General features: G+C 40.2%; 1 protein-coding gene and 1 non-coding gene across 3 annotated transcripts in view; one reads left to right on the top strand and one right to left on the bottom strand.

The window, feature by feature from the left end:
• The window catches only part of EIF3H (eukaryotic translation initiation factor 3 subunit H), a 102,050-nt gene that overhangs the window by 71,279 nt on the left and 16,512 nt on the right, over positions 1–14,259 (bottom strand). For both annotated transcript variants that reach the window (XM_066265782.1, XM_066265783.1), the window contains exon 2: positions 1,066–1,222. In XM_066265782.1, the coding sequence (XP_066121879.1) occupies positions 1,066–1,222 (157 nt within the window). The remainder of the gene's footprint in view (positions 1–1,065; positions 1,223–14,259) is intronic.
• LOC136332661 (U6 spliceosomal RNA) lies at positions 10,552–10,658 on the top strand. Its single transcript, XR_010730827.1, has one exon. It is a non-coding gene; the product is annotated as a U6 spliceosomal RNA (small nuclear RNA).

The raw sequence follows: 14,259 nt of genomic DNA, 5'->3' as shown, positions 1-14,259 counted from the left end.
ACATACAGGCGCAGGTCAAGGTTCCTCTCTCTCTCCCTGCCCCTCTCTAAAAAAAAAAAAACCTAGAAAATAAAATAAAATTTATATAGAAAATAAGCCCTGAGAGTTCTAACAAGTGAGAAATTATTTCCAGCTATATATTTTTTTGTATTTTTCTGAAGTGAGAAGCAGGTAGGCAGAGAGACAGACTCCCGCATGCAACTGACCGAGATTCACCCGGCATGCCCACCAGGGGGCGATGCTCTGCCATCTGGGGTGTTGCTGTGTTGCAACCAGAGCCATTCTAGTGCCTGAGGCAGAGGCTATGGAGCCATCCTCAGAGCCTGGGCCAACTCGCTCCAATGGAGCCTTGGCTGCGGAAGGGGAAGAAGAGATAGAAAGGAGGAGGGAAGGGTGGAGAAGCAGATGGGCGCTTCTCCTGTGTGTCCTGATCTGGAATCAAACCCGGGACTTCCACATGCTGGGCCAATGCTCTACCACTTACTTAGCCAACCGGCCAGGGCCAGTTAGATATTTTTTTTTAAAAACCTTTTAGATTACTGACCTAAGCCTTTGGTGAGCTTTTAATTATAGACCTTTGCTAACAAAGCGATTACACCTATAGCACAAAAATTAAATGCTTGAAAAAGTCTTCTTTCTGAAGTAGATAGCTCAACTTATTTCTTTGTAAATATTAAGTCAAAATTCCATAGAACAGCATTGAAAACCGCTGCCACAGAAGGAAATGGATGCTGGACACATGATGATGATCCCTTTCCTGCACAATGTAAGTTACTTGGCAAGCTAATTTCATAATGGAAAGTTTAACATCAGTCCAGCTCCTATCCAAATTACTAAAATAAGAATCACAAATTTCAAATAACAGAAGGTCAAACTAATGAAGTTTTCTATATACTTTGTCATTTCAGAGAATTTGTGTAATTTTTTTCAAGAAACTCAGAAATCGAATGTTCTAGATTAGCCTGGTAAGACACCCAATAACAGATTATCAACTACTACAGTGTGAATTGTATTCACAGCCACTTGTGTGCACAGCAAAGACACATTTGGGATAAGCAGCCTTACCCTCGTCAAAGTCAGCATCATCTTCTGTGTGCTGGGGGAAAGGAAAGCAGTTGGTGATTTCAAGCCGATCTTCTACAACCAGGCCCAGAAGGACCCCCTGAACCACCTCAGTCCCTTGTCCTTCTTCTTGATAATGCTTGATTATCTTTAATACCACCTAAGAAAGAGAGAAGGAAGCTTAAATGCCATTCTTATAGTTTACACTTCCTTTATTTCAAAGAAAAATAAATAAACCATACTAGTAGGCTTCAAAAACCACAAAATTACATAATCGGACTAACCAAATTTCTTACAAATCATTTCCTTTACCCTTACACAATAAATAAAGTACATATGGTCTAATTCAGGAGTCCCCTGAGGCCATTTATCCAGACCCCGCCACACTTCCGGAAGGGGCACCTCTCTCACTGGTGGTCAGTGAGAGAGCACAGGGTGCATCGGCGCCGCTCACGTACTGTACTACTTCCAGTGACACAGGACGCACACATCACGGCTCCAGAAGCGCGTCATATCACTTGTTATGGCTAGCAGTGACAAATATGGAACCGGACATTGACCATCTCATTAGCCAAAAGTAGGCCCATCGTTCCCATTGAAATACTGGTCAGTTTGTTGATTTAAATGTACTTGTTCTTTATTTTAAATATTGTATTTGTTCCCGTTTTGTTTTTTTTTACTTTAAAATAAGATATATGCAGTGTGCATAGGGATTTGTTCATAGTTTTTTTTATAGTCTGGCCCTCCAACAGTCTGAGGGACAGTGAACTGGCCCCCTGTGTAAAAAGTTTGGGGACCCCTGGTCTAATTGAATACTTAAAATTCCTCGAGTCTGAAGACATGTCAAAAACAATCACATATAACACTCACGTCTTCCAGGTCAAGGTTCCCCAAAGGGCTGGCATCCAGGAGTTCTTTGAGTTAAACCAAACAATATTACCTCAACCTTAGGTTATTATACAGGAAGTGATTCTGTTAACCTTTGTTTACAGGAAGATAATTTTCTGACATAGAAGACAGAACTATGAACAAGACAGAAATAAAGACTTCAATTATCTGAATGCCTCAAGAACTGTTCTCCTGAGAACTTCTCAACATCTTAAGATGGTTCCTGAACAGGACACCTCATTAGTCACCAGAAGCAGCAACAGGAACCTGCATCTAAGACAAATCTGATTGGCAACAGCCAACACAGAGAAACAAGACTCCAGCACTATCCAATTTTCCTCGATCAGGATATACCAGATAATCTCTAATGAAATAACCAACTCTTGTATTACTCTCTCCTTTAAATATTTCCATAAAGATAAAAAGGTAACCACTGTATGGCTAACTGGGCAATTAATTTAAAAGTTCACAGTTGCCAGACCAGTGATGGTACAGTGAACAGAGCATCAATTTAGGACGCTGAGGTCCCAGGTTTAAACCTCCAAGGTGACCAGCTTGAATGTGGGATCACAGACATAACACCAAGATTGCTGGCTTAAAGCCCAGGGTTGCTGACTTGAGCTCAAGGTCGCTGGCTTGAGCAAGGGCTGGCTCAGCTGGAGCCCCCTGGTCAAGGCATGTATGAGAAGCAATCAGTGAACAACTAAGGTGCCGCAACTACGAGTTGATGCTTCTCATCTCTCTCCCTTCCTGTCCGTCTACCTCTCCCCCCCTCCCTCTCTCCTCCTCTCTCTTTCACACACACACACACACACACACACACACATACTAAAACAAACAAACAAAGATATGTTTTAGTAGCCATATCTACAACATTTACCACAGATACTGGCACATAAAAGGTACTAGAAATGTATTTACTGAAGGAATAAACAGCAAACATTTATCAATTACTGGTATGTCAAGCACTCCACTAAGTGTCTTATATGGAATGACTCAATTCATATAACCACTGTATAAGTAATATTATTTCTCCATTTATTTGACAGGCGAGGAAACAAAAGTAATTGAATGGAGATTAAATCAGAAAAGTGAGTTATCACTTCTAACTCCAAAGTACTTTTAATTACCAAGTAACTTAAGGTGTCCTGTATGTGTTTATAATAATGAGAAACAGACAGAACGCAGGGTGGGGAAGAGATCCTTATAACTAGGGTGCAGAAACAGGCCTTGGTGCATGGAGTAGTTCAGTGTCGAGTTACAGGGTGAGGGAGCAAGACAGGGCTATAGGGAATGGTGCTGGAGCTCAAATTTTTCGGGCCCTGGTCACCAGAAGTCAAGTGGCATCAACAGGAAACCTCTATTAGCTGCAAGAATGCAATACAGCTTTTAATCATCACCAGCACAATTCTCACAAGCCACAAGATGGGAATGTTCCACCAACAGTCTCATTTCTGTCTTGCTCATGGTCTTTCATTTTTTCTCCCACCAACCACTCACATGCCTCTGTCCCTAAAGCCGTGCTGACGTACTTTTCATTAATCCTGTTTATTGATGCCATGCTCCTAGTTCTTACTTAAAAACAGATATATGGAAAGCTTAATAGTTCTCCTAAACAAGAACATATTATATTTTATTTAGAAGTGTCAAAAATTACCCCACATACTCAGGAGCTCTATAACAGCACTCATTCTAAGCTACCAAAATGACCTGGAGAGCTGCTTTTCAAATAAATGAAGAGGGTCTGACCCTGGATACTACTAGAGCCATCAGTACTTAAAAACAAAACAAAAATGACTGATGTCCGAACAGAACCTCTGAAACTCAAAGAGTTAACTGATCTGGACTGAGTTTCCTATATTGCTTTTTTTCTGGTTTCGGATTTGTTTTTGTTTTGTTGAGGGGAAGGTGTAATTTCCTGGTTTTGGTTTTAGATTCTCCAGGTGATTCTAACATTCTATATATTTCATTCTAACTTTTAACAAAGGAACCAGCCTTCCTTTTTTGTTTTGTTGTAACTTCTCAGATGATTACAATGCACATAACTGGTTAAATCACAATTTTCCTTTCTTGTTAAGATTCCCTGTGTTGCAGAAAAGTGAGTCCACTGAGAAATACAAACCCAAAAGTGAGCATTTTAAAAGCATAAATATTACCGCCTTATAAGAGGTACTCAAACCCTAGGTGGCAGAAGAATTCCTATACTACAGAAATGAGAGGAAAGGAAGGTAATGCTAGTAATCCATCAGAGAAGAATTCAGGTGTTCCACAGCAGACTTATGCTTTGTGGCTTGACCTCATCTTTAAGATTACTTTGAACTAATGATGACTAAGTTCCTTTTCCCTATAAATCCATGAGTAAATGAAGATTTTTCTCTAAATTACATCTCAAGTGATGGAAACTGACCAGTAGAACTTGAAATTACCAAGTTCTTTTACATCTCCCAAACTCATACTCTGAGTCTAAATGCTTTCTGACCTACCTGACTTACCCTGCAGAGTAAGTACTGTTCTCTGAGTAGGTGAGCTGTGTCTAGAACTTGGAACTGCCTCCTAGTTTTCTGAGGTTGACACATTCTCAAGTTGGGTGGATCTCAGCAAGGAATCCCAGCTGGCAAGATAGTAAAAAGATGTCCTGTCTCCTGGAATTATCCTCAAGGAACCAATTTTCCCTAGTGTTATTATTCAGTGCAGACAATTTGAAAGAGCAAAGCAGACTATTTTATAAGTTCTAATAAATAAAACATTTTTTAAAATGTGTGGCCTTTTAAAAAAAGTGAAAACTTAATTATGTCCAAAAGGCTACAAGCAACAAAGAATTTCACTGACAAAACAAAGTATTCTCAATATTACAAAATAAAAAAACAATTTAATATATCCAAATTAATTATACCAGAAGTCAATAAACCTAAAATCTGAATAAATAAGCATGATTAATAAAATCTTCCATCCCCCTCAAAATGCACATTAAGTAGAATCTCTAAGACCTATCAAAATCATATAAAAAATTTCAATTCCATACCAGGAAAAATTTAAATCTGGCCAAAATAAAAATTATGCTGTCTGATGAATTAAACAATTTTCTATCTAATGATGTCTGCAAACACCAGTTACTATAGAAAGATATAGAAGCCCTGCACAAAAATCACCAGAATTCTGTCTACAAATTCTTTGGAGTGGGAAAGTTTGTTTTCTCAGAGCTATGTTGTAGACTTATTGACCGTGTCTGGAAGCAGTGAGGGAAAGCCTTGCACATCATCTCAGTACAAGAGAACCACCATATAAATGGGGGTAGCTTAAATTTATCTTTAAAGGTGTTTCTCCTAGAACTGCAATCAAATTTAATCAAATTCAATGTACCTACCTGAGGCTTTCATTTTAACATTTTATTTGGGAGTGACATCAGAGAAATGGCGGCACGAGAAATATTTCTGATCTCTCCTTTAAAATTTCAATAAATTGTACAACTATAATGCAGCAAAGGAAGTCCAGCTGAGCTCATAGCCACACCTAAAAGATCTGCACAATGAACAGACTGAAGGTGGGAGGGGTTGTAAAGGGGCGCAGCAGATAAAACACTTACAGCATAGAATCTGGAAAGGAGAGAAGGTGGAGAACTGAATTTTTCTCTCCCCTTGCTGGACACTCAGGGAGGGAGTTTTATTCTGAGCCAGGAAGATGGAGAAACTGAGGGTCAGGGAGGAAGAAGCTGAACTAAGGCAGGCACAACCAGATGCAGATTTACTGAGGACTGCCCACATGCCTTGGCTACAATCAGCCTGCAGTGCTCACTGGATTGGCGCACTACGGGCCCAAAGTGCTGGCTCTCGTGGTGAGGCGCAGGCTCCATCGATGGGCGCTGAGCCCACGATGCCCAGCTACACAGCAAGGCGCACACTCCCCTGGTGGATGCTTAGCCCATGGAGACTGGCCCACGGGTGGTGCACACACTAGACCCATAGCATTCAAGCCCAATGACTGCAGCCAATGCTCTACCAGTGGTCCACGCTCTGTGCAGTGTGAGGGAAAACAAAGTGCGCCCCCCAGCCTTGCAAATTCCATGCCCCTCCCTACGCAGTACAGAGAGAGGTGGTGGCAGGCCCACCACAGCTGACTCTTTGGGTCCACTCTCTCCCGAGAGTCAGAAGTGCTCCCCTGAAAGGCAGAATTGCTCCACGTCTGATCCCCTGGTCTGCTGAGATGTGGGGAAGAACTACCAGAGACCTGAAACCGCCACTGCCAATGCCTTAAAGCTGGCCGCAAAGCCTAAATCGGAAACTGTAAAGCCCCCACAACACGCCCCGCCCACCCACGTGACTGCGGCCCTGCTTAAATCACTATGTCAGCGAATTCTGCCCAAGAATTTCACAGAGCCGAAGCTTGTAGTACTGCAACACCTACTGGAAAAAAACTGTTTCTTGTTAGGGCTCTTAATACCACTTTCAAATGCCATCAAGGAAGAAGAAATCAAACATCACAGACACACAAGACAGAGAAGTAGTTCAGATACATAATGAAAAGTCTCCAGAAAAAATCAATTACATGGAAACTTGGGAGTTAAATGACAAAGAATTCTAAACTGAAGTTCTAAAAAAATTCAATGAGTTGAGAGAAAACACTGACAGGCAATTTAATGAGCTCAAAAAACAAATTAATGAACAAAAAGAGTACTTCACCAAGGAGATTGAAACTTTATAAAAGGACCAAACAGAGATGAAGAACTCAATACATGAACTGAGAAATGAGGTAACAAATTTAGCAAATAGAACAGGCCAGAGAGAGGAATCAGTGACATTGAAGACAGGCAACTAGAGATACTATAGAGAAGAGAGACTCATGAATTTAAAAAAATGAGAAAGCCCTACAAGAATTGTCTGATTCCATCAGAAAGAGCAATATAAGAATAATGGGTAAATAAGAAGAGAGCGAGGGAAAAGGGGATGGAAAATGTATTTAAACAAATAATCAATGAGAACTTCCGAAGCCTGTGGAAAGCGTTAGAGCAGGGGTCCCCAAACTACGGCCCAGCCCGCGGGCTGCATGCGGCCCCCTGAGGCTATTTATCTGGCCCCACCACACTTCCGGAAGGGGCACCTCTTTCATTGGTGGTCAGTGAGAGAAACATAGTTCCCACTGAAATACTGGTCAGTTTGTTGATTTAAATTTACTTGTTCTTTATTTTAAATATTGTATTTGTTCCCGTTTTGGTTTTTTACTTTAAAATAAAATATGTGCCCTGTGCATAGGGATTTGTTCATAGTTTTTTTATAGTCTGGCCCTCCAGTGGTCTGAGGGACAGTGAACTGGCCCCCTGTGTAAAAAGTTTGGGGACCCCTGCGTTAGAGCCTCAAATCCAAGAAGCAAACAGAATACCAAAGTTACCTCAACCCAGACAGACATACTCCAAGGTACATAGTAATGAAATTGTTACAAATCAATAACAAAGAAAGAATCCTCAAGGCAGCTGGGAAAAAGAAGAATATAACATATCAGGGAAAGCCCATTAGGTTATAGTCAGATTTATCGGAAGAAACCCTGTAAGCCAGAGAGAGTTGACCCAAACATTTAAAGTACTGAAAGAGAGGCATTACCAGCCAAGAATACTATATCCATCAAAGCTATCCTTCAAATATGAAGGAAAAATAAAAACTTTTACAGACATAGAGAAGCTGAGGGAATTTATTACCAGAAAATCCCCACTACAGGAAATACTAAAGGGGGTTATTTGAACAGATACAAGGAACAAAACAAATCAAACTACAAGTAAAAGCTCCAGCAAGATCACAATAAAAACAAAGATAGTCTGTGACAACAATAACATAAAGGGGGAGAGGATAAAGATCAGCAGTAGCAAAGGAGGACGGAGTGAAGAAGCACTCATATGATAACGGACTCTTGTAAATATGGCAAGTTTTCTTTTAATAATCTAAAGGTAACCACCCATGAAAATGCCACTACTGAAACACGTAGCTTAAAAAAAGAAAAAGTATGGAATACCACCAAACAAAAACAACTGACAGAAAATAAAAAAGAACCAAACGAGACACAGACCTATCAGAAAACAATACATAAAATAGCTATAGGAAATCCTCAAGTGTCAACAATCATCCTAAATGTAAATGAACTGAACTCACCAACAAGGAGACAGAGTATCAGATTAGAGGTACCAAAAAGCAAAACTCAACCATATGCTGCTTTCAAGAGACACATATAAGCTGCAAGGGCAAAAGTAGACTCAAAGTGAAGTGTTGGAAAATGATTTTCCAAGCAAATAATACTCAAAGAAAAACAGGTGCAGCCATACTCATATCTGACAATATGACTACAAGACAGCAAAGGTAATCAGAGACAAAGATGGTCAATTCATAATGATAAAAGGGACAGTGTATAAGAAGACATAACACTTCTTAATATATACCCACTAAATCAGGGAGCAACAAAAATTTTAAGACATCTACTAACTGATCTAAAAATAAAAACAGAGGAAAATACATTTATACTTGGAGATCTCTATACATCACTGATGCTCTAGATAATCATCCAAACAGAAAATCAATAAAGAATTATCAGCCTTAAATGACACACTAGAACAAATGGATATAATAGACATTTACATGGCATTTTATCCCAAGATTTCAGAATACATATTTTTCTCCAGTGTACATGGAACATTCTCAAGAACAGACCATATGTTGGGTCACAAAATTAACATCAACAAATTCAGGAAGACTGAGATTATACCAAGCATATTCTCTGACCATAAGGCTTTAAAATTAGAATTCAACTGCAAAAAAAGTAATGATCAAAAATGTAAAAATTAAACAACATACTTCTAAAAAATGACTGGGTCAATGAATAAATAAAAGCAGAGATCAAAAGATATACACAGACTAACGAAAATGACAATACAACATATCAAAATTTCTGGACTGCAGCAAAAGCAGTAATAAGCAGGAAGTTTATATCATTATAGCCTTATATCAAGAAATAAGAGATCCCAAGTAAATACTTAACATCACATCTTAAGAAACTAGAAAAAGTAGAACAAAGGCAAGGCAACCCAAAATCAGCAGAAGAAAGAAAATAGTAAAAATTAGAGGAGAAATAAATGAAATACAGAACAGAAAAACTATAGAAAAAATTAATACAAAAAAGAGCTGGTTCTTCAAAAAGATCAATAAAATCGATGAAAAAAAAAAAAAAGAGAAAGGACTCATATAAAAAAACCCAAAATGAAAGAGGAGGAATTACCACAGATATCATAGATATACAACAGATCATTGTAGAATACTATGAAAAATTATATGGCACCAAATTCACCAATCTAGAAGAAATGGATAAATTTCTAGAACTACACAATCTTCCTGGACTGAATCACGAAGAAGTGGAAAGCCTAAACAGACCCATAAGCAGGGAGGAAATAGAAACAACTATCAAAACCTCCCCAAAAATAAATGTCCGGGGCCAGACGGCTACACTAGTGAATTCTACCAAACATTCATAGAAGAGTTGGTTCCTATCCTTCTCAAAGTCTTCCAAAAAACAGAAGAAGCAATACTCCCTAACACATTCTATGAGGCCTACATAACACTCATACCCAAACCTGGCAAGGACATTTCAAAAAGAGAAAACTACAGATCAATATCTCTAATGAATGCAGATACAAAAATCCTAAACAAAATACTAGCAAATTTAATAAACAACACATTAAAAAATAATACATCATGATCAAGTGGGATTCATTCCAGAAGCACAGGATGGTTCAACATACATAAATCAATTAACGTTATACACCATATCAACAAAATAAAGAACAAAAATCATATGACCCTATCAACAGATGTAGAGAAGGCATTTGATAAGATACCACATCTCTTCATGTTTAAAACACTCAATAAAATAGATATGAAGGAAAGTACCTCAATATAATAAAGGCCATATATGACAAACCATCAGCGAATATCACACTAAATGGTGAAAAACTGAAAGCTTTTCCTCTAAAATCAGGAACAAGACAAGGTTGCCCACTCTCTCCACTCTTATTCAACATAGTGCTGGAAGTTTTAGCCAGAGTGATCAGAAAAGAGAAAAATAAAAGGCATTCAGATTGGAAAAGAAGTAAAGGTTTCACTTTTTCCAGACGACCTGATTCTGTATATAAAAAACCCCCAAAGACTCCACAGAAATACTAATAGAAATAATAAACCAATACAGTAAGGTCACAGGATACAAAATCATTGTACAGAAGTCTATTGCTTTCACACATGCCAACAATGAAACTTTGGAAAGTGAACTCAAAAAAAAATCCCTTTTATAGTTGCAACAACAACAAAAAATACCTAGGGATAAACTTAACAAAGAATGTAAAGGATCTGTATACTGAAAACTACAAAGCATTATTAAAAGAAATTGAAAAAGACACAATGAAATGGAAAAAATATCCCATGTTCCTGGATAGGAAGAATATAGTTAAAAGGGTCATATTACCCAAAGCAATATACAAATTTATTGCAATTCTCATCAAAATTCAAATGTCATTTTTTAAAGAAATGGAACAAAAAAATCACCAGGTTTGTATGGAACCATAAAAAACCTCAAATAGTGCTCGCTTTGGCAGCACATATACTAAAATTGGAATGATACAGAGAAGATTAGCATGGTCCCTGCGCAAGGATGACACGCAAATTCGTGAAGCATTCTATATTAAAAAAAAAAAAAAAATCTCGAATAGCCAAAGTACTCTTGAGAAAAAAGAACAAAGCTGGAGGTATTACAATAACTGACTTCATATTATACTACAGAGCCCCGGTAATCAAAACAGCATGATACTGGCAGAAAAGACACACAGACCAATGGAACAGAACAGAAAGCCCAGAAATATAACCTCATGTATATGGACAAATCATCTTCAACAAAGAAGCCAAAAACACACAATGGAGAAAAGAAAGCCTCTTCAATAAATGGTGCTGGGAAAACTGGAAAGCCACATGCAAAAGAATGAAACTTGACTACAGTTCTTGTGCCCCTGCACAAAAATCAATTCAAAATGGATCAATAATATAAACATAAGATATGAAACAATAAATTACACAGAAGAAAACACAGGCACTAAACTCATGGACCTTGGCCATAGAGAACAATTTATGAATTTGATCCCAAAGGCAAGAGAAGTAAAGGCAAAAATAAATGAATGGGACTATATCAAACTAAAAAGCTTCTGCATGGCCCTGGCTGGTTGGCTCAGCGGTAGAGCGTCAGCCTGGCGTGCGGAGGACCCGGGTTCGATTTCCGGCCAGGGCACATAGGAGAGGCGCCCATTTGCTTGGCCACCCCCTCCCCTCCTTCCTCTCTGTCTCTCTCTTCCCCTCCTGCAGCCAAGGCTCCATTGGAGCAAAGATGGCCCGGGCGCTGGGGATGGCTCCTTGGCCTCTGCCCCAGGCGCTAGAGTGGCTCTGGTCGCGGCAGAGCGTAGCCCCTGGTGGGCGTGCCGGGTGGATCCCGGTCGGGCGCATGCGGGAGTCTGTCTGACTGTCTCTCCCCGTTTCCAGCTTCAGAAAAATACAGGAAAAAAATAAAAAAATAAAAAGCTTCTGCACAACAAACGAAACTGACAACAAAACAAACAGCCAACAAAATGGGAGATATTTGCAAACAACAGTTGCAATAAGGGGTTAATATCCAAAATATACAAAGAATTCACAAAGCTCAGCAGCAAACAAGCGATCCAATTAAAAAATGGGGAGAGGACCCGAACAGACACTTCTCCCAAGAAGACAAATGACCAACAGATATTTGAAAAAATGCTCATCTTCACTAGCTATTCGAGAAATGCATAGCAAAACTATGAGACACCACCTCACACCTGTTAGATTGGCTATTATCAACAAGACAGTTACCTATTGGAGAAGCTGCAGAGAAAAAGGAAGCCTCATTCACTGCTGATGAGAATGTAAAATTAGTACAACCATTATGGAAAAAAGTATGGTGGTTCCTCAAAAAATTAAGAATAGAACCACCTTATGACCCAGCAATCCCACTAATAGGTATCTACCACAAAAAGTCGAAAACACTGGTATGTAAAGACATATGCACTCCTATATTCATCACAGTATTCACAGTGGCCAAGTCATGGAAACAACCAAAGTACCCTTCAATAGAGGGTTGGATAAAGAAGATATGGTACAGCCTGACCAGGCGGTGGAGCAGTGGATAAGAGCGTCAGACTGGGATGCGGAGGATCCAGGTTCAAGACCCCAAGGTCACCAGCTTGAGCGCTGGCTCATCTGGCTTGAGCAAAGCTCACTAGCTTGGACCCAAGGTTGCTGGCTTGAGCAAGGGGTTACTCTGTCTGCTGAAGGCCCACGGTAAAGGTACATATGAAAAAGCAGTCAATGAACAACTAAGGTGTCACAACGAAAAACTGATAATTGATGCTTCTCATCTCTCTCCATTCCTGTCTGTCTGTCCCTATCTATCCCTCTCTCTGACTTTTTGTCTCTGTAGAAAAAAAAAAAAAAGATATGGTAAATATATACAATGGAATACTACTCAGCCATAAGAAATGATGACAGCCTGACCAGGTGGTGGCAAAGTGGATAGTGTCAGACTGGGACACAGAGGACCCAGGTTCAAAACCCCAAGTTTGCTGGCTTGAGCATAGGCTCATCTGGCCTGAGCACAAGCTCACCAACTTGAGCAAGGGGTTGCTGGCTTCAGTGTGGGATCATGGACATGACCCCATGGTTGCTGGCTTGAAGCCCGAGGTTGCTGGCTTGAGCAAGGGGTCACTCACTCTGTGACAGCCCCCCCACCCCCGTCAAGGCACATATGAGAAAGCAATCGATGAACTAAGGGGCTGAAACAAAGAACTGATGCTTCTCATCTCTTTCCCTTCCTGTCTGACTGTCCCTATCTGTCCCTCTCTCTGACTCTGTCAAAAAATAAAAAAATAAAAATGATGACACAGTGCCATTTACAACATGGATGGACCTTGAGAACATTATACTGAATGAAATAAGTAAATCAGAAAAAGCTAAGAACTGTATGATTTCACATATAGGTGGAATACAAAACTGAGACTCATGGACATAGATAAGAGTGCAGTGGTTAACAGCGGGAGGGAGATGTAAGAGGGGGGTTGGGGTGAGGGTGTAAAGAGGGACAAATATAAGGTGATGGAAAATGATTTGGCTTTGAGTGATAGACATACAACATAATTGACTATTCAAATAATGTAGTGATGTTTGCCTGAAATCTATGTTACACTTATTGATCAATGTCCCCTGTTAAATTTAATTTCTAAATAAAATTAAAAAAAAAAATCTTTTGGCTCTGGCTGGTGGCTCAATGGATAGAGCATCAACCCGCATATGGACATCCCAGGTTCAATTCCCAGTCAGGGCACACAGAAGCAACCATCTGCTTCTCCCCCCCCACCCCATTCCTGCAGCCAGTGGCTAGATTGGTTCCATTGTCAGCCCCAGGCACTGAGGATAACTTAGTTGGTCTGAGTGCAATGGCCTCAGGAGCTAAAAATAGCTCAGTTGATTAGAGCACCAATCACAGATGGGGTTGCTGGGTGGATCCCAGTCAGGATGCATGTATGAGTCTGTCTCACTGTCTCCCCTCCTCTCACCTGGAAAAAAAAAATTCTTTTTTTCAATTGTCTCACGAGTGGTGGTGGAGTAGATAGAGCATAAACTTGGGCTACTTGAGGACTCAGGTGTGAAACCCCAAGGTCGCTGGCTTGAGCGTGGGCTCACCAGCTTCAGCAAGGGGTTGCAAGCTTGAGCTTGGGATCACAGACATGACTCCATGGTTGCTGGCTTGAACCAGGGGTCACTAGCTGGGCTGGAGCTCCACGTTCAAGGCACATATGAGAAAGCAATCAATAAACAACTAAGGCACAGAAACAAAGAATTGATGCTTCTCAACTCTCCCCCCGCTAAAAAAAAGAAAAAAGAAAAAAAGCACTGAAAGCAAACATTCAGACCTGAAGGCCAGAAAAAAACTTGAAGACCAATATTATGTGCCTATGTATTTTCAGAAAGGGGGGAGGTCTGTAGCATTCATCAGATTCCCAAGAGCCCATGACAAAGAATTAGAAAAAGCGGGCCCTGGCCGGCTGGCTCAGTGGTAGAGCATCAGCACAGCATGCAGGAGTTCCAGGTTCGATTCCTGGCCAGGGCACACAGGAGAAGCGTCCATCTGCTTCTCCACCCCTCCCCCTCTCCTTCCTCTCTATCTCTCTCTTCCCCTCCTGCAGCCATTGGAACAAAGTTGGCCCAGGCACTGAGGATGGCTCCATGG

This window comes from Saccopteryx bilineata, chromosome 3 (assembly GCF_036850765.1).
Source record: "Saccopteryx bilineata isolate mSacBil1 chromosome 3, mSacBil1_pri_phased_curated, whole genome shotgun sequence".
NCBI lineage: Eukaryota > Metazoa > Chordata > Mammalia > Chiroptera > Emballonuridae > Saccopteryx > Saccopteryx bilineata.
This window is presented reverse-complemented; position numbering and strand designations above follow the sequence as displayed.